The sequence below is a fragment of the Astyanax mexicanus genome, chromosome 7 (assembly GCF_023375975.1).
Source record: "Astyanax mexicanus isolate ESR-SI-001 chromosome 7, AstMex3_surface, whole genome shotgun sequence".
NCBI classification, from domain to species: domain Eukaryota; kingdom Metazoa; phylum Chordata; class Actinopteri; order Characiformes; family Acestrorhamphidae; genus Astyanax; species Astyanax mexicanus.
Window position 1 is genome coordinate 43,899,672 of NC_064414.1, and position 21,431 is coordinate 43,921,102.

Consider the following 21,431-nt stretch of genomic DNA (forward strand, 5'->3'; position numbering starts at 1 on the left):
TATACTTATTTATACTAATAGTACTTGTCCATATTTTAGTTTTTATCAATCATTGCTGTTCCTGTTTGTGTTCTTTCACATTTAAAGTGTACAGTTGGCCAGAATATCTTTTTTTATCTATCCAGTAAAATAATTGTATAAATTGGGCAATTTTTTACAGGTCAAGCTTTAATTGGCTTTAATCCAAGCCTCTTAATTCAGTGATACAGTGCTGCTGTTATGTTTCTGGGGAACAGGTCAGAACTGAGTTCCAGTTTCTCTCATTTAATGTCGGGCGAATGATCTCTAGATTTATGTTTCTTGATTAATTGAACCAGTTCTGCTTCTTTTTTTTCTCCAACTAAACTAAACTAAACTAAACTACTTTAACTCAAGCACATAATCCCTCCTCTCCACAGATCTATGTCCATCTGAAGGAAGCTCCTGGTCCCGACGGTCTGGACACCTTAAAGAAGCCACAGCTCCACAGTATGGTGGCCAAGCAGCTCTGTCAGAACCTGTCCGGACGCAATGCCATCATCTTCACCGGCCCCAGCATCACTAGCCTCAACCTGTTCCAGGAGTTCGAGAAGCAGGGTGAGCACTTAATGTCTCAGGCACTTACTGTCACCATCACTTCAGATTTCCCTCCCATCAGTGCACTTTAATAACTAAGTGCTCATTTGGAAGAAACAGTAATACATTTTGGTTTGTCGTTAGTGCAATAAACTAGAGCAGTTCTGCTTCAGGAGTTTCTAAATGCACTGAAGAAATAGAGTTTAAATGTGTACATTACGGGTGGGCAATATTATATCGTATACAATATATCGTGACACTGAAATATTGTGATTAAAAATCCATATCATGATAATAGAGATGTTCTGTCTTAAAAGTAGTCTATTATTTACTGTGAAGCTTTAGGTGTAATTAATGTATAATTGTTTTAGTTTGCAGTTTATATGCATGCACTAAATATTCTGCAATATTTTTTGCTGCATTCTATTATTTTATGCAATATTATTTATTTTGCCACATTATGATTATGCTGTTATACTATTATACTATATTCCTGAAATGAATGAATTATTTTAGTTTTCCTATATCGCCAAGTATATCGTTATCACAAAAATACCCTGAAATATCATGATATTATTTTAGAGCCATATCGCCCACCCCTAGTGTACATCATATTCACATTAATGATTTTATTACTTGACCACAGTTATTATCAGCAAGTAAGTCAACTTTTAATATATATGGGTTGTAAAACATATCAATATCTATAAACTTGAGTATTCATGTTTTTTTTTGTAGTTAAATTTTATAAATTCCTGAAAGCACTTCTTTGCACAGATTTTTAATAAGTAGTTAACAGTAATAGGTTGGTGGCAGGTAGGGGTTAATTTGTGTTTTGTTTATAAGCCCTTGTTAATAGATACAGTAGCTGTGTTACACACTGATCAGATCAAAATCATAGTGTTATTTTATATAATATACAGTGACACTTGAAATTAGAGAATACAAATAGCAATATATCAAAATATATTGTACTGTAACACCAGTATATGTATGGCCTTTATGACCTGACATATGTAGGGTCATATGATAGAAGGCCCCCAGAATAAGATGACTGACAAGTAACATTTCCAGAATTCAGAATGTTTAAGGTCCAAGTGCATTGTCTTGCGAAAGTTATTAAACCCTTTAAAACTGAGATGAGAATTACAGAGGCCACTCGCCCACATGCATCGGCCGATTTTCATTATTTTTATTGCAAAACAAATACATTTAAGGCATTTTCAGTTTAATAAAAATTTACTAATTGTTTTCTGTTCCAATGTATTTCCCTTGTCCATGGCTGAGCAATATGTCCCTAAAGGAATTTCACAATATTTCAGCATTGCAATAGCTATTTTTTTTCTTAGTTTCTGGAATTTACTACTACTACAAAAAAAAAAAAATATATATATATATATATATATTAAAGTTTTATTTTGTAAATTTAATTTCATGCTCTTAGTAGAAATAAATTAAATTAAAAATTAAATTCTCCTGAACAAAAACTTACCAAAACCCTGATTTTGTAAAAAAATAATAATAACAATAATAATAATAATAATGTAACAAAATGTAACATTTTACACAAATAAAGTCATCAAAAATCTACAACAAATCTAAAGCACAGCATATTTAGTGCATGCATTTGATTAGCAAACAAACAATTAAAAGTAAATACAGTAAATAGCGAAGTAAATACTAAAGAGAATTTCATTGGTTTCAAAAATATTATATCTTGATATATGGTGGGGGATTTTTTTGGCAGTATTATTGCATACAATACACTATGGCACATGCCTACCCCGACTATGTGTAGGATTATGCATAATTATCATCATCTTGCACAGATGTGGTTTACAGTAAATGGACATTTGTCTTAAAAAGGCCTTTTTTTGTTGTTTTTTTTTACATTTCTCAGCCGTTATGCATCATTCAAACATTCTTGTCTTAATGTAATCTCATTTCGTCAGCTTTCTCTCTCTCTGTCCTTCCCTCACTGTAACCCCCAGCCGCTCCTCCACCTCCCCTGCAGTTTTTAATTAGTCTGAAAAAGTTCAGACAAGCTACAAATGAAGCGAATCAAGCAGAAGCGACCTTGACTTTTCAGTGGACCTGTATGTGTCGTCTTATATCAGTGTAATCATTTATTATATGCAGTACAGTATAGTAATTAGAGTAACCTGAAAGAACAAGGACGCATCAGACTATAAGGACAGATTTAGTATCACTGAGATCACACTGTCGAGGTTAAATACTACTTCAACCTTCCTTTAAACTCTTTACCTCTGCTCTTATAGCTCTCAGCTTAAATTAGCCTGTGTTATGGAGATTATACGCAGCCTGGCTGTAATAGAGAGGCTGAGAGAGAGAAACGTATAATATATTAGCTTTAGACTGCACACTTGTCTCTGATATGTCTGTAAACAGTCGGCTGACAGATAGAACACTGTGTGTTTCTCTTTACCAAAAACATGATAAGACATGAACTTGTTAGTGTGCAATACTGTATGTCCAGCTGACATCACCATAAGCATCCAAAGGAGCTGGACAATAGAGCTGGACAATATCTGAGTATTTTATCATATTGTGATAAATGTTCTTATTTTATCGACAGTAAGCATATTAACGGTATCATCAATAACCCAACTGTACAGTTGATCTGAATAGCAGAACCGTTCACTGCTGATGCATTTTGTCTGTGTGTCAAAATATGATAAATACTGTGTAAAATTGTCTTTAAATATTGTGATATAATATTTTTTACCACATCACCCAGCTCTATCAGTGTCATTTTAGTTCATATAGATAACAGAATTGTATTTTCTATCGACTGAAATTAAGAAATATATCGACACCCTTTTTCTGGTATCATGATGCATTATATTATCATGATACACAAAAATTAAAGTTTATTTCTCTTTATAAGTAAACTTTTAAATGTGTTAAGTGTTATCCTACTGTTTTATACTGTTTTATCATAATAGTAGTGGCACTCTTAAAAACTGCTGTCCAAATACTTTTTTTTTTTTTTACAATTTTTATTCAAAATGTGCTGCACTTCATCCAGTTAATCAGGGCTAATTAGATTATTTGTAAAAAAAAAAAAAAAATGTATATATGGTTGTTAGTTGATAGTTTTCATCAAGCACTGATGATATTGACAATTTATTTCTCATAAATTAAAGTATATTGTGTATCACAATAATGAAAATACTGTCATCTTACCAGTAACAAATGTTCAAAAATAAATAATCAGATAAATGGGGGGGGGAGGACAACATTTTTTAACATTTTAAGAACTGTAAAACTTTCCTATTATGAAATGTTCTATGCAAAGGAGTTGCCCACTCACTGCCAAACTCTCTTGCTTTACTACATTTTTGAATGATGGCACAGATGATTGCCAACACTGACAAACACTGTGATTGATGAGCCAGTTTACTACCACCCTTTTCCATGTCACAAAACAGAGTTTATCAGGTAGGTGTGAGAATCTGCTGGATATGTTTACTGCTATAATAAAACTCTGCAGGAGTATTTTTCAGCATTAGAACAGATGAATCAGTAAAGAGACTCTGCTGCTTCAGTTATTTGGTGTATAGGAATAGACTTGGAGTTTCCATAAAGTGATCTCTGTGCTGGGGGTGTGCCATATCATATCGTACGCAATAATATCGGCAACATTTTTGCATATCGTGAACGATATTATGCCCTGAAATATCGTGCCACACGTCACCCACCCCTAATTTATTACACCTGGGTACTACTTTTTTTTTTTTCCTTTTTTTTTTTACTGTTTTTAGCAAAAGAAAATTTCTCACTGTTCTCATAGTTTCCCATTATATATCTACTAGAGACAGATTATATCTGTCCAGTATCATTTATTTTACTTTAATCCTGGATACATGGAGATATTTGAAGTGTAGTATTAGTATTACAACATTCTCAATCATTGACTTCTAATACAAATACTGATAATTTTTTTTTTTTATATCTCAGTTAGGGCTGTGCCATATCATATTGTGGCGTCTATGTGTGTGTGTGTGTGTGTGTGTGTGCCAGCCTTTAGTGTGCCTGTGGGGGCGGGTCATGGTAATCCGGGGCCAGCGGGGCATTATGGGGGTATGTTTTGGGTGGGTTTAAGGGGACCTACCATCTCTGTGCTGGATAGCTGGCTTGGTGGCCTCAGGGCTGTTTGTACTGTGTTAGCAGTTGGGTTTCGCTCTCCTAGCCTTGTTAAAGGCTATAAGTGAGTGGCAAGCCTGTTAATAAAGAGCTGTTGAGTACTTGCAATGAGTCTCACGAGTCCTCCTTCCTCTTCCACACCACAATATCATATGTAATAATACAATTAAAATGTTCATATTTTAACTTTGTTGCAGTTTTTTTTTTTTTGCTTAAGTGTTTTTTCATATCGCCAAGAATATCATTATCGCAAAAATACCATGAAATATCGTGATATTATTTTAGGGCCATATTGCCCACCCCTACTCTGTGCTTATAAAAACTGTCATACTTCATTAATATGCTTATAAAAAAAAATACAGTAATTCCCTGAAACATCAGTTGTAAGTCTTCTCCTCTGCATGTTGTGTAGATATCTACTGCTGTGGACTTCTGAGCACCAGGAAGAGTGATTGTACAGGTCTGCCTCCCTCCATGCTGCGCAACCCTGAGGCCCCCCAGCAGCGGGGCCAGTACCGCACCAAGATGAAAGGCAACATGTCTCTAATCAGCTGGTACAACAAGGGCAACTTCAGGTTCCTCACCAACGCTTATCCACCCACAAAGCAAGGTATGAACCCAGCAGCTTCATCACAGCCACACGTGTAGCTCATTTACAAAACATTAAACAGCATGGAAAATGAGGAGTGCTCTCACACTGAGAGTTTCAGGCTTTCTCTGAGGAAGTGGAGATAAGTGTTTTTTATGCTGATTTGAGTGGATTAAGTTTATGTGGAGTGAATTGTCGGATTATGAGATACAAAGTTACATCACGTTATGTTCTCTGTCAGGCTTTTCACTTTCAATTCTTTGAACTGATGTCCTGATCCATTCTGACAGCAGCTTGACATGAGACATGCCAGTTTACTGGCACTATATTTATTTATTTATTTATTTATTTATCTCAGAACTTCTGAAAGTCCAGCAGTATGCACTGTGTCTTTTTATTTTATACACATTTTATATACAGCTCTGGAAAAAAAGTTTCTTTGATTTTACCAAATTGAAAACATCTATAGAATATAATCAAGAGAAGATGGATGATCATAAGCAATCAAACCAAACTGAACTGCTTGAATTTTTGCACCAGGAGTAAAGGCATAAAGTTATCCAAAAGCAGTGTGTAAGACTGGAGGAGATCATGCCAAGATGGATAAAAACTGTGATTAAAAAAACAGGGTTATTCCACCAAATATTGATTTCTGAACTCTTAAAACTTTATGAATATGAACTTATTTTCTTTGCATTATTTGAGGTCTGAAAGCTCTGCATTTTCTTTTTTGTCATTTCAGCTATTTCTCATTTTCTGCAAATAAATTTTCATTTGGAATTTGGGAGAAATATTGTTCGCAGTTTAAAGAATAAAACAACAATGTTCATTTTACTCAAACATATACCTACAAATAGTAAAATCAGAGAAACTGAAGTGCTCTCTTAATTTTTTTCCAGAGCTGTGTTTGGGATATTTAAGTATTTTTATATTCCTGTTTGCATTTCCATTCCTATTTGTAATCATTAGAAATGCTTTTCTCTTTATATTTAATGTGCATATGCAGTATCATTATATCAGTGGCATAACATGGTCAAACAATAATATCATTTATCACAGTTATTTCTGAGACAATAGACTGGTTATTGTGATGGGCCTAAAGACAATATAAAGTACCAAAACCAAATTCAAAAATGAAAAGCAGCATGATGCAAGGTTTGGGCGTAAGAGTTCTGATAATGGGTTTACTATCTGAGACTTTTTAATTCTCTATTTAATGAGTTGAAATTAAATTCACAGAACTTGCAGGCACTAGTGGGTAAAACTGAATACAGCAGAGAGATATATTTTTTTAGTTCACAGGGGGAATTAAGTGGCTGATAAAATGAGAGAGAAAATTGAGGGAATCACTCTTTCACTGACTGCTACAGCTAATGTAGCTGGAACGCTGAGAGGGGAACAGGGATTAATTTGGTATCTGGAAACTGTAATCTTTTTTTATTTGGAAGTATTAGACCTCTTTCATCAGCCACCAGCTCTAGTCAAAGCACAGAGTTTAAACAGGGCTTTAACACTCGCTCTCACTTACTGATAATGAAGAACTGAGACGTGCTCATTTACATACAGCCCTGTTCAGACACTGAGCTAATGCACCCATACTGATGTTTAAAACAGATGTTCTGTTTTGTCTGGTTCACGATTGCACCTTATGTATAGCACCTATTCTTTAAAGACTCATTTTAATGGAAATATGTGAGTGTGCAGAGCCTTTAAATTGGTAAATAACCAGATTAACATACAGTACCAGTCAAAGGTTAGAACACACCTTTTCATTTAATGTTTTTTTTTTTTTTGTTCTTTTTTCCTCCCTACATTGTAAATGAATGCCCAAGTCATCCAGACTATAAATGAACACACATAGAATAATGTGGAAAACTTATGTTGTGAGCCTGTCCTGTATAACAGGGGTAACTCTTGGTCTTCCTTTCCTGGGGCGGTCCTGATGAGAGCCAGTTTCATCACAATGTTTTTGATGGTCTTTGCGATTGCACTTTGAGGATATTTCAAACTTCTTGAATTGGTCCTCTCGGTCATTATAGCATTACTTACTTAATTAATTCATTCATTAATTGTCAGTGTGTTTTATTCTGCTGAACTGCAATCAGAGCTTCGCTGAATATTGACACTCCAGCATGTCAGGCCATTTCACTCTCAAAGTCTGTTTCAGTGCAGCTGATCAAAGCAGAGGCACCTTTTAAAGTCAAAAGTCAAAAATCCTCCCTACATTGTAAATGAATGCCCAAGTCATCCAGACTATAAATGAACACATAAGGAATCATGTAGTAAACTTATGTCATGTCTTGGTCTTCCTTTCCCGGGGTCGGACCTGATGAGAGCCAGTTTCATCACAATGTTTTTGATGATCTTTGTGACTACACTTTGAAAATATTTCAAAGTTCTTGATTTTTTTCTGATTGACTGACCTTCATTTCTAAGTTTATTTACTTAGTTGAGTAGTTCTTGACAAAATATGGATTAGAACATTACTCAAACAGAGCTATTCACTGTATACCAACTCTACAAGTCTTGATGAGTTCTGCACAGCTGTTAACTGAAAGCCTGAGTTCCAGGTGACTCTACCTCATAAAGCTGACTGAGAAAATCCAGCCATAATGTGCAAAACTGTCTCTATCTAAGCAAGAGGTTCTACTTTGAGGAAAATATCTAACATATCAAACATATTCTGGTTTGTTTAACACGTATAACACTTTTTTTTGCTCACTAAATAATTTCCTATGTTTTTATTCATAGTCTAGATGACTTGTATTAATCTACAATGCAGAAAAATTGAAGGTGTGACCAAATGTTTGATTGGTACTGTAGATTTTTAACCTTTTAAAATGTTCCTCTTATGTTTATCTATTACAGGTGTGGATAGTTATTACATGTCATCACTCAAACTTTTTGAACTCTAGGTTTATTAATTAGCTATTAATCTGTATGCAGTAACTATTGTGAATTATTCTGTAACTGTTCAGTGTAGCATATTGCGTATCCCACAGGGTTCTACATTGGGACCTATTGAACTGAAACAAACTAGATTTTACATAAAGTATCATATAAATTCTTACATTAATGTAGATTTAAGAGTACCAATTTGTGGGCTAACTCATACAGGATCTAAGGGTGTAAAAATGATCAGTAACTTACAGTGTACATTACGTGGTAAGCTTGGGGTGTAAGTTCACTGTTCATTTTAATTTACAGCACTGGGTTAAAGGGTCTATACTTCCCTGATATTCTGAAGCAGATTTCTGTGAAGAATTATGATGACTGCATTCAGATGTTGCATAATCTGCTAATGAGATTAGATCTGTATGGAGCTGCTGTAACTCTAGCTGTGGTGTTTGAGAGTTTGCAAACTTTGGTTTCTGCAAACAATGCAACTGCAGCAGATCTCAGAACTGACCTGCTTATGCAACACACTGTTATACACATCATCAGAGCAAATCTAAAAAAGACTTCAGTCTTCAGACCATAAAAAACTGATTAAGAAAAAATAATGTTATTTAGATATATAATCCTTTATTATATTAACCAAAGAGAAGCAAATCCTACAGTCATTCCTTCTTATATGGAGACTTAATGCAGTGTATCTGTAAAATGTGCAGGAAGCCGCTTACTCAGACAGATGGGAGCCTGATTGAGAGCATTGTAGATCCTTCACTTTTTCCATTAGATAACAAGGCACTCTCAGTCATTATAGCATTACTTACTTAAATAATTAATTCATTAATTGTCAGCTTCACTGAAATTTGACATTCCAGGATGTCAGGCCATTTCTCTCACACAGTCTGTTTCAGTGCAGCCGATCAAAGCAGAGGCACCTTTAGAGTCAGAAAGACTAGAAATTAGTTAATAATATATTGTACAATAATTCTGAATTTAGTCAAATACTAGTGCAAAATTATAACGGTATAAATAAATACTTTATTTCAGTTATCTATTTAAGCGTCCTGCTGGAAAATGAAATCTGCATCTCCATAAAATTTGTCAGCGAAGGGAAGCATGACGTGATGCAAAATTTTCCGGGAAAACACTCCACTGATGCTTTTATGGAGATGCCGATTTCATTTTCCAGCAGGACTTGGCACACTGCCAAAAGTACCAATTGGTTTGTATAGTGTATGTATGTTTAAATTTCTGGGATTATTTCTGTTTTTGTATAATGGGTATAAAGAACAATATTGATGACTATTCATGGAAACAATTTAGGCATTATATATATACAGCTCTGGAAAAATTGATTTGAATTGATTTTACCAAATTGAAAACCTCTGGAACAAAATCAAGAGGAAGATGGATGATCAAAAGCCATTAATCCAAGCTGAACTGCTTGAATTGTTGCACCAGGAGTAAAGCAGTGGGTGAAACTGGTGGAGGAGAACATGCCAAGATGCATAAAAACTGTGATCAAAATCCAGGGTTATTCCACCCAATATTGATTTCAGAACTCTTCAAACCCTATGAATATGATCTTGTTTTCTTTGCATTATTTGAGGTTTGAAAGTTCTGCATTCTCAAGTTCTCATTTTCTGCAAATAAATGCTCTAAATGACAATAATTTTATTTTGGAGAAATTAAAGAAATGTTGTCTGTATTTTATAGAATAAAACAACAATGTTTATTTTACTCAAACATATACCTATAAATAGCAAAATCAAAGAAACTGATTTAGAAACTGAAGTATTTTTTCCAGAGCTGTATATGTAGTAAAATATATATTGTAAAAGACAAACACAACAAGAAATGTATAAATGCCCCCACAAGGAAAAGAAAATAGGATTATTTATTTATTTATTTATTTATTTTAATGCTTGTTATGATATTGTTTGAGAACTGATTGTTGTTGGCTGCATGCCAGATGTTAATCCTGTGTTAATATGGGTGATGCTGACTCTGTGCTCTGGCTGTAGGTGTGATCATCAAGAGGAAGAGTGGAGAAATCCCCTGTCCCCTGGCTGTGGAAGCCTTCGCTGCTCATCTCAGCTACATCTGCAAATACGACGACAAATACAGCAAGTAAGCACGGCTCTGTTCTGCATTAGCTCTGTTCTTTATGCTCTGACAAATACAGCACCATCCAGATTCGCTGGCACTCAGGGTAAAGATTTGCAACAAAGGAGTTTTGTTTGTGCTTGTTGTGACTCACTCTGTGATCGTGTCCCATGACTTCTTTCTGCATTGCCCTATAGAAGCTAAAACATGCAGCACAGACCTGTAGGATATGTGTGTGGTGTCTCCTGCATTGAATGTGGATGTGATTTTTTTTTTTGCCACAGTTGCTTGTCTGTTCATACAGACCGTTCTAACCAGACATCACCAGTCACGATCATTACCACCCACTGCACTGTCCACTGTGGGTAATAATGCCTTAGATGTATATATTGCCTGTACATATATATGACAGTATGGATTGAGGAAAGTTAAATCCCCAATGGAATCAAAATGTCCCATCCATCTTTTATCAGGCCTTGCTCGAATGCCTACAATTTCACACTGCCTAGCCATGAGCACACTAGCCAGCTTACAACCAGCACCTCACAACTTATACAGCCATGGGTGTTCCTAAGCTGTCCACTGAGGTATCAATTTACTCACCGCTATCTCATGACATCTGGCAAGTCTGTAGAGCTGCACAGTATTGGAAAAGTGTACAATATAATGTTTGTTGTTCTGCAATATATATTGTGAAATTGGCAAATTACCAAAGTTAATTAACAAGATACCAGTGGCGTGCAGTGAGTATAGTGGGTACCCCTTCTGCAACCTACCCCCCCCCCCCCCCAACTGACAAACTTTTTTAAAGTTAATTTATTAAATAAATTCTTACACTTACAATAGCTATAATATATATTTCTTAATTAAAAGTGATGTAATGATTTAAATGCATTTATTGTATTAGCAGGGCCTCACTGCACACCACTGCATGATACTAGAAATGCAAGATGTGCATTGATGATTTGAGTAAAATGAGTGGCATTAGGTAGACATAAGCAATATTCTGCTGGATGAAAACCGGTGATATTGCCATTTAAAGCATTTATTTGCAAAAAATGAGAAATGGCTAAAACAACAAAAAAGCAAAGCTTTTAAACCTCAAATAATGCAAAAATAACAAGTTCATATTCATATTCAAAAATCAATATTTGTTGGAATGACCCTGGTTTTTAATCACAGTTTTATGCATCTTGACATGATCTCCTCCACCAGTCTTACACACTGCTTTTGGATAACTTTATGCCTTTACTCCTGGGGCAAAAATTCGCTTTGATGGCTTGTGATCATCCATCTTCCTCTTAATTATATTACAGTGGTTATAAAATTGGTAAAATAAAAATAAATAAATAAGGGGTCTCTTTTATATTTTTCCAAAGCTGTATTTTTGTATTAAACAGCAAAAAAATGCATTGCAATATTGATGCTAAAAACAATATATTGTGCAGGCCTACTTTTTTTATTTTGCGCAAATACACTATAAGGCTTATATGCACATTGTAATAGCAAATAATCATTTTTCAACTTTTTTTGCTGTTTAATATTAAAAAAATATATATCATCTGTTCTCATCCAGCAGATTATTGCTTATGTCTTAATTCATATAACATACAGAATGGTATTCTAAACGTTTTCTTTCACAACATTAAGCTATAATATGTCATTTTGCATCACTTTCCATAAACGCAGGTACTTCATTTTCCACAAGCCCAACAAGACGTGGCAGCAAGTGTTCTGGCTGACCATCAGCATCGCCATCAACAACGCCTACATCCTCTACAAGATGTCCGATGCCTACCACGCCAAACGCTACAGCCGTGCCCAGTTTGGAGAGAGGCTGGTCAAGGAGCTTCTGGACTTAGACGACTGCTCACCCACCCAGTGAAGTGACCAAATGCTGTCTAACACACATAGCAACTACTCACAGACACTCTATCAGCAGATTAGGCTCTCAGTAACGACCTTCAATACCTTCTACTGTATCTGTGATGCACTGAACCCGTGCCAAGAGTCTGGTTCTAAAAGATATCTTTATATTAAACTCTGGGCTCATAGTATATTCAACACCACACAGCCCAGTATCTCTACAATAACGCTTCTCCAACCGCCCCCCTGTACATAATACCACCCGTCCGTCTGTGTGTTCCCTTCTGCTGCATGATGAAATTGAGGATGTGTCCTTGTAAACGTGCAATGATTTTTATATCTGGAGTGATGTAGTGTCTGTGTAGTTTGAACCCTGAGGTGAAACTGTGGAATTAATTGTGGATTTGCTCTGTATGTCGGCAGCTTATCAGACCGTAACATGCAGCACTGACTAAAACACAGTGATTAAGATCCTAATCAGAGAATTTGCGAATGTAGTGTGATTTAGACGTTCTGTCCAAACTTTCGTTAAGAGGAAAACTTCAGAGTCTTCCCAAACTTCTTATCATCCTGAGTTTACTATCATCTGTTCTTTTAGGAAGGTCTTTTACTGATAAAACCTTGTGATGTTGCCACTTTTAAATCAAATCTGCCTCTTTGCCACTTGTCTAGTGACCTGTTGAGGTACAATATCTGTGGCAAAACTGATGCACTCCATATCTTTCCATTGAATTTTTGCACTTTTGATTCTGAGGGAGACCTTTAATACATACTAACACAACTTTACTAAACAGGATTCATTTGAATAAAGTTGAGCTCTGATTAACTTTTTCGCCGGAGGGCAGAGCTACATTTAACGCAATGCAACCCAGCATGCACTGCAGCATGCGGGAGCTCTCTCCATTGAAATGAATAGAATGTGTCTGGGTTTAAGTTGCAGTAGACACGCACTGTAATACAGCTGGCCATGGTGTAGTATCTGTGTCTTTAAGGCAAGCTCAGCACAGCATGCGGTCGAGAGTCGACCTGTATAGTAAACCGGAGTGTGCATTTAGAAATGGTAACTGGTTGCATAATCAAATTAACCCTCTATGGCATGGTGTTGCCCTCAGGCAACAAACTACTTTTTTGATTATTTTACCAATTTTATTTTTTTCCACAAAATGTCTTAAAATATTAAAATATCATTTTTTTTTTACTTACTAAAACAGTGTTTTTTATTTTTGTTGCCTCAAAGCAACATTATGCAGCTAGACTACTTTTGTTGAATTTTTTTTAAAAAAATACAGTACAGGCCAAAAGTTTGGACACACCTTCTCTTTTTCAAAGCGTTTTCTTTATTTTCATGACTTTACATTGTAGATTCTCACTGAAGGCATCAAAACTATGAATGAACGTGAAGTTTTATACTTAACAAAAAACGGTAAAACAAACTAAAAAAATGTTTATGTCCTAGTTTCTTCAAAATAGCCACCCTTTGCTCTGATTACTGCTTTGCACACTCTTGGCATCATTCTCTCAATGAGCTTCAAGAGGTGGTCACCTGAAATGATTTTCCAACAGTCTTGAAGGAAGGAGTTCCCCGAGGTGTTTATTAGCACTTGTTGGCCCTTAGCCTTCTTCACTCTGTGCTCCAGCTCACCCCAAACCATCTGGATTGGGTTCAGGTCCGGTGACTGTGGAGGAAAGGTCATTTTTTGTTAAGTACATAAAACTCCACACGTGTTCATTCATAGTTTTGATGCTTTCAGTGAGAATCTACAATGTAAATAGTCATGAAAATAAAGAAAACGCATTGAATGAGAAGGCGTGTCCAAACTTTTGGCCTGTACTGTACATATAGAACATTTTTAAATAAATAACATCTGTGCCATAAAGGGTTAACACAACGTTGGGCTGTCAAAGTATCTGTAATGAAGACCAAACAGAAGTGATCTGGCAGTGTATGGAATTGCACTCCACGCCAAGTTTCATCCTTGTCAGTTGATTCCTTCTGGGTGCAGCTATTTTTTTTTTTTTTTTTTTATCAAAAAGTGTATAACTAAGAACGTCACATTAACCCAGAGAAATAAGGACAGATTCGGCTCTTACGACAACGTGGCCTGTAAAAGGTTGGTGCTTTATTCCGCAGCTGGACCTGTTCTCAGGTTATCATGGTTATTGGAACTCCTCTGCACTGGTGTCGTCTCAGGAGAAATTTAGAGTGTGGATCAGACCAACACAGAATGTAAATACACTTCCTTGTGTTTAGTGTGTGTTTGTGTGTCTGTGTGTGGGTGTGAGATGTAGGGGGTTGGTGTAAATATAATAATAATAATCTGACTGTGTGAATTGATTAGAGGGAATGATTCTAGTTTATGAATCTAAATTTGCAGTGTGTATTAGACAGAGAAAATGGATGTTGCTAAATGGGGGTGCAAGAGAGTCTTTGAAATGAATAATAATAATAAATCAGAGAGTTGCTCTGTCCTACACTGTAAGCACTGATGAAATTGAGGAAACTGCCATTGAGTTATGACTGGAATATGATGGGCAATTCTAACCTGTAGAAATGTAGTCATTGTTAGTGATGCCATATAAAATCAAATCCACCTTTAGTTCCTGAAGCTCCTGAACTCCAGGTTTATAAAGCATAGTTTAACTTTGGTTTATCCCCTCAGGTAGTGTCGTTCCTGCCTCCATATCACTGTGCTATACAGTATAGCCACATATGGCACTGACCCTCCTGTCCATCAGATTTGATGTCTGAAGGGTAGTGGATGTAGTCTGAAATGCACTGGCAGTTGTTTGGAATTGCACAAATATAGTTTGTATTTATTTATCACAGATGAACACATTATTATTAGGGAAAACACTGGAAACACTGGATAAGTGAGTAGATGCTCCTCTAGTTTTATCGACCACCTCTTAAACTTTTCAAACATTTTACATTTCTTTAGAGGTGCACTGATCACAGTATGTTTTAAATAGCTCATTCTTCACAATCAAATTTCTTAACCAAATTTCTTAACAAATCAGCCACTGGCTGATTTTTTAAAAATGATTTTATTATCCTTTTAAACCTGAAGCTCACACTGTATAGACTAGATATGAACAGATCAGATCAGAGAATACCAAATTTCTAGTTCTTATTACCAAAGTAGCAATATAATCAGCGCTTATAAACAGCGCTTATAAACAGCGCTTATAAACAGCTCTGGAGCTCTTTAATGGGTCAACCTGGCATTTTAAATCTTTAAGCCAAAATATTGCCATAGAATCAAATAACATTAAATAAATATAAATCTTAAAAGAGCTTCTAAGTAATATAATTATATCAATATAATGTATAAGCCAATTGCTTGTTTAAAGCAAAAATTGGCATTTTTTAAAAATTGTCTAAAGTAGAATTGCTCCCCACACTTCAACACGCTCTCAGTGTAACTGAGATTTAAATATGTTTACTGAAATTACAAAAAATAAAACCTAGGCAAGAGATCCTGCACCTGCTGTGTTGGAGTATTCAGAAGAGATTATATATGGCCAATATGGGGCTTTATTTGTTCCATTGCCATAATGTAACTTTTCCACATATGGTACATGCTAATGCCAGTATATAAATATTAATAAATTGTTAAATATTGGGAAATCTACTTCAGCATTACAGAGAACTGCACATTTATTCATATATGACTATTTACATTTCTAAATTGTGGATTTGCTCTAAAATGACTTCAATTAAATCATTTCACTTTGACATTCCATTACCTATTAATTGAAGTCACTATTTCGAATATTTTTCTTTATCCCATGACAGCAACAAAATGCAGAATATTGAATAAATTGCAGTAATAATATGTGCAGTAATCATCTCAAAATCATCTGAACATTCTGCTCTTCTTGAGATTAATTATAAAACAACAGCATTAAATATCAGCCATATGTAAAAGTTTGGCCAGTGCACATCAGTTTTAATGAGTTTATTATTTGTGCACCCGTGTTATTGTGGGAGTGAAGGGGTACATCAGTTCAGAACGCACCAGAACAGTGGCCAGAGGTCAGTGTATATCATATGTGCATATGAGCACTTCATGTTAACTGGCTGCGTAACATATTTTGGTTCATAAATTCCATAAAAAAAATAATAATAATATTAAGAATGAAAAATGCATGGCTGGTAAAGAACTGCAAGGTATTTCTGTTCTCAGAGCAGCTGATTATTGTTTATTAATTACTGTTGTAAGAGCATTCACCATCTACATGCTTCTATTTACTCCTGGATCTGTGGACTATAAATGGAACTTGTCACTGCTTAAATTGTTGAATTCAGTGGGAACTGACCTGTTCACCGGACTGCTGTTCATTTCCCATCCACTCCCACTCTCCTGGCCAATATTCCTCCTGTCCATTTGGTGAGAAAATGAACAGCATGCGTAGAAAAGAATCGGCTCACGTCCCTCCTCAGTCCGTTCTGATCCAGTTAAACATGTGCATGCACTTTAGATATAGCTTCATGTCCAGTCTGTAAAAAAGCGCAATATTTTAATGAACATACAGTAAATATACAGTATATTTGAGCTATTTTGTACCTGTATCTGTTTTCTTTTTGTTGGAAATCAAGAGAAATGTTTTATCCTTTTCTAGATGTCTTTTTTTGATGAAATACTTTTGATGTGACCAGTGATGCTTCATTTTACTTCATTTAACTTAATTATCTTTGATTGTATTTTCTGTTGGAAACATTTGTGTTTTATTTTTATTTTGTATGTATTTATGTAAATACTGATTTCAGTGCAGCTTCCACATCATTTCATTGCAGAGTGTTTTTGTACTAATAATCAAATGCATTGTCTGTAATCTTATGTAACAGGTGGATTTTGACCGCCTGCACTGCTTATCGAATAATGATGCAAAACTGTATTAATATTTACTAATCTGTCCTCTTTCTGCAGTTTTGGAAAGAATTGTCTTTGTTGGTGTGCACTAGGCCTGTCACAATAACCAAATCTTTTGGACGATATATTGTTCCAGTAATTTTAAATGAGGTAAATGTAATTTTTTTAACCATTTTAAGACTAGATTATTCAACTGATACAGTATCAATCAATCTTGTTTCTATACTCATTATTTATTTATTTATTTTAGCTCAACTGATCATATAGAAGCACTTTGTAGTTTTCTATAGTTGTAGACTGTAGTCCTGTATCTTTTTCTTTGCATACTGTATTGTCTTTGTTTCACCCTCTTCTTCAATATTCAGGACCCCACAGGATAGACCACCACAGAGCAGCTATTATTTAGGTGGTGGGTCCTTTTTTTCTCAGCACTGCAGTGACTGAGGTGTGACTGTGTGTTGGTTGTGCTGTGTGTCTGAGTGGATCAGATGCAGCAGTGCTGCTGGAGTTTTTAAACACTGTGTTTAATCACTCACTGTTCTCCACTCTACTTTATTACACACTCCTTCCTACAGCTGCTCCACCTTTTAGATCTGGATCTGTAGCCACACGGTTTGTGTTGGTCTGTGCCAGCATCATTGTAGTGCTGAGAATAATGACCCACTACCCAAATAATAGCTGCTCTGTGGTCTATCCTGTGGGGTCCTGACCATTGAGGAACAGGGTGAAAACAGGGAGAAACAGAAGGACTACAGTCTGTAATTATAGAACTACAAAGTGAATAGTGAGTGTAGAAACAGAAAATACTGTTATTCTTGATCTGTAAAAAAATTGGTAGTACAGTAACAATGATGCATTTACACATTACTTTTAAACTGCATATATATATATATATATATATATATATATATATATATATATATATATTTAATTATAACAAAAATAGCAAATGAAATTAAACTACTGTTTAATTAATTACCCCAGTCAACATATTATAGGCTTATTCTTCTCAATAGGCAATATTGAGTTCAGCACATTTTAATTTAAGGTTATGTCCATATACTGTACAATATATCGTGATTATAATATGATTATTGTGACAGGCCTCATGTACACAGAGCATAAGAAAGGAGCAACAGGAGAACAGGACTGGCCTGTCTCTGGTCACGTGACTCTCCTGTCCTGGTGAGGACTCTGTCCTGGGCAGCCTCAGGGTTTTGTAGCTACAGAGATGTAGTGTAGTGCAATAGATGCCGCACCGTAGATGAAAAAAAAAAAACGTAGACACTAGATTAGGTGCTTTAAAATAAAGATATATAAAATGTGTTAAACTGTTAGAATCTGCAAAACTAATGAGAAACTGATCTGTACTGTTTCTGCTCTTCAGCAGATTAAACGTCATTAGGAAGAATAGTGAATTCAGCTTCAGCTGATTAGTGAGCTAGAAGAGACCCATACTGAGTGTCTTTATGTGAGGACTGATGTATACACACTTATTTATAACCTGATCTTTTATATTATACCAAAACTCGTCAATAAATACAGTCCGGTTCATAAGTATTTAGGCAGGTACACTTTTATTTGTTTGTTTTGCCTCGGTACACCACCTTAATGGATTTTAAAGAAAGTGATTAAGATGAGAAGATGAGAACAGTCACTGTTTGTCATTTTACCAAACTGAAAACCCTACAAACCATCAAACCAAGCTGAACTGCTTGAATTATTTTTGCACCAGGAGTAAAGGCATAAAGTTATCCAAAAGCAGTGTGTAAGACTGGTGGAGGAGAACATAAAACCAGGGTTATTCAACCAAATATTGATTTCTGAACTTTTAAAACTTTATGAATATGAACTTGTTTTCTTTGCATTATTTGAGGTCTGAAAGCTCTGCATCTTTTTTATTTATTGTTATTTCAGTCATTTCTCATTTTCTGCAAATAAATGCTCTAAATGTCTATTTTTATTTGCAATTTGGTAGAAATGTTGTCTGTAGTTTATAGAATAAAACAGCAATGTTCATTTTATTCCAACATATAGCTATAAATAGCAAAATCAGAGAAACTGATTCAGAAACTGAAGTGGTCTCTTAATTTTGTTCCAGATCTCTATATTGACTGCTTAATTTAAAAAAATCTAAAGTTTTTGTCAGAGGTGTACAGAGGCAAAATTAGACGAGTATCTTGTGTCTGAATACTTATGGAGCTGTAAGATAGACCGTAACTGCTAAACCCCACATGAACTCAGCATTGTACAGATTCTGTATCTGTGAACAGCGATGTATGAATGTTGTGTAGTGTGTGTTTTGCTGTAAACCTCTTTCCTCCTTCCTTCGTCTTTCCACTGTGAGTGTTGATGAGTAACCTGTGGGTGATGAGTTCTTGTCTGCTTGTGTACCTGTAATATTATCTTCACCCTCTCAGTGACTGCAACACTTCTGTCTGACCTTCACACTGCTTCACCCTCTTCTCTCTGTCGGTTTGCACATTTGAATAAATCATGACTTTTCTTCTTCTTTTCTTTATTATTATTTTTTTTTTTACACCATTTCATTAAAGGTGACCACTGTTATTTACTAGAATGGTGAAGGACTTTTTCTTAAATACACTTACCAAAAAATATGTGCACCCAGAAGGAAGTGTCTAATTGTAATGCAGTTTCATACGATTCCAGATCTGTTTTAATCTTCATTACAGGCACATGGACATCCATTAGGAACCTCTACAACCTCTACTGGCACAATGTATTACACACTACTTTTGTACATGCAATCTGACACTTCCTTCTGGGCCTAACGTTTTTTTATTATTATTATTATTATTATTATTATTATTATTATTATCAGTGTATAAATATAGTGTACTAATGTAAATGTAGTGTGTTTCTGAGCGTCTGTGTGTGAACAGCACTATACAAACACGTCCTTTGTGGAATTACGCACGAGACATGATCATTTTCCTATATTATAATATACTGGTTATGCAAATAATCCAAGGAGCAGCTGTGCCAACAGACACAGTAGAATATTGAATAAACACTGACAGCTCATATATATCAGAGCTAGTCACCAGCTCCACATCTCACAGGTCCATAACAGAGCTTGATAAAGTAATCAGACACGGCTAGTGATTGACAATTAACCTACACTGATCCTTGAAGAGCACAGACAGATGACTAAACTGGTTCAATTTAATTTGAAACAACATCTTGAATAGTGTTAAATATATGTTATACATAATATATTTTATAATAAATAAATAATTGAATATCCTGAAAATCATGATTTATATATATATAGTATATAAGCATACGCTCACACTGTTCATTACTACTTTTCCCATTATTTCCCCTTAAATTTTTGTTTTAATTTGTCAGTGGATACTCACCCCAGGTTCAATCCCTAAAAAAGCAAAGTAAAAGATCAAGCACCGTCATGAAAACATGCATTTAAATCGCCACAACTGCAAAAACATTTTTGATTATATATATAAATTTTTATTTAAGTTATTTTTTTTCCTCATTCAAAGTAAACCTTTTGCCATATCTATAAAACAATGAACAAATACAAGCGCTGTACAGTTGACCAAATCACTATTAACTGCAACTGTATGTGTATATATGTACATGCATGGACATACGTATTGTATATACACACACATATACACTTTTACAACTGTTGACCCCGTGATGTCTCCCTTGCTGTTAAATGAAACCTCGAGACTTGATTTAAAGAAAGTGGAAATATGCAAATCAGAAATCACCCAGAACTGTTGAAATGATCAAAATAAGGAGGGGATTTTAAAAAAGAGAGAGAGAATTGATAGGGTCACATGTTCATCAGATCTGTTAATATTACACTGTCCTATCCATTAATAACTACGCTGAGACAAATCAACCAACAGGAACTAACTTTGGCACACTGTGCTATGTAAACACTTCAGTCCAAATCAGAGATCAGTCATCATCATCATCATTCTCATTAATGCATTTCTCAGAATTTGGCCCAACTCCATAAATATTAAATGAAAGTTTCTTCCTAGAACATACAAAATACTCTGTTTCAGCCGCTGCACAATCGTTGGCATCAGGATGGCAAACTGTTTATAGGCAACTGTAGTTCACTGGCTTCTCCACTGTAACTGGCCAAAGGTGACTGAGGTTCAATACTTCAGTTCAATACTTGTGCATCTTCTCTGTAGTTATCCGTGAGCTCCTGCCCTACACACTGTTAAGGCCCTTTCACACACAGTCTGTTACTTATGGACAAAAAAATAATTTAAAAAAATCAAGTTCAAGACTTGCATACAGCGATGCTGCGTTTTTTTTTTTGTATCGATATCAATTTTCCTCATTGTTGGATGCATCAAAATCAGGCTAACCAATCA

At 35.2% G+C, this 21,431-nt stretch overlaps 1 protein-coding gene across 1 annotated transcript in view; it reads left to right on the forward strand.

The window, feature by feature from the left end:
* pgbd5 (piggyBac transposable element derived 5) overlaps positions 1–17,551 on the forward strand; it is a 54,734-nt gene extending 37,183 nt beyond the window's left edge. Inside the window, exons 4-7 of the mRNA XM_022684545.2 lie at positions 399–576; positions 5,135–5,332; positions 10,228–10,333; positions 11,999–17,551. Coding sequence (XP_022540266.2) covers positions 399–576; positions 5,135–5,332; positions 10,228–10,333; positions 11,999–12,194 — 678 coding nt within the window. The 3' untranslated portion in view covers positions 12,195–17,551. The remainder of the gene's footprint in view (positions 1–398; positions 577–5,134; positions 5,333–10,227; positions 10,334–11,998) is intronic.
* The last annotated feature ends 3,880 nt before the right edge of the window (positions 17,552–21,431 follow it).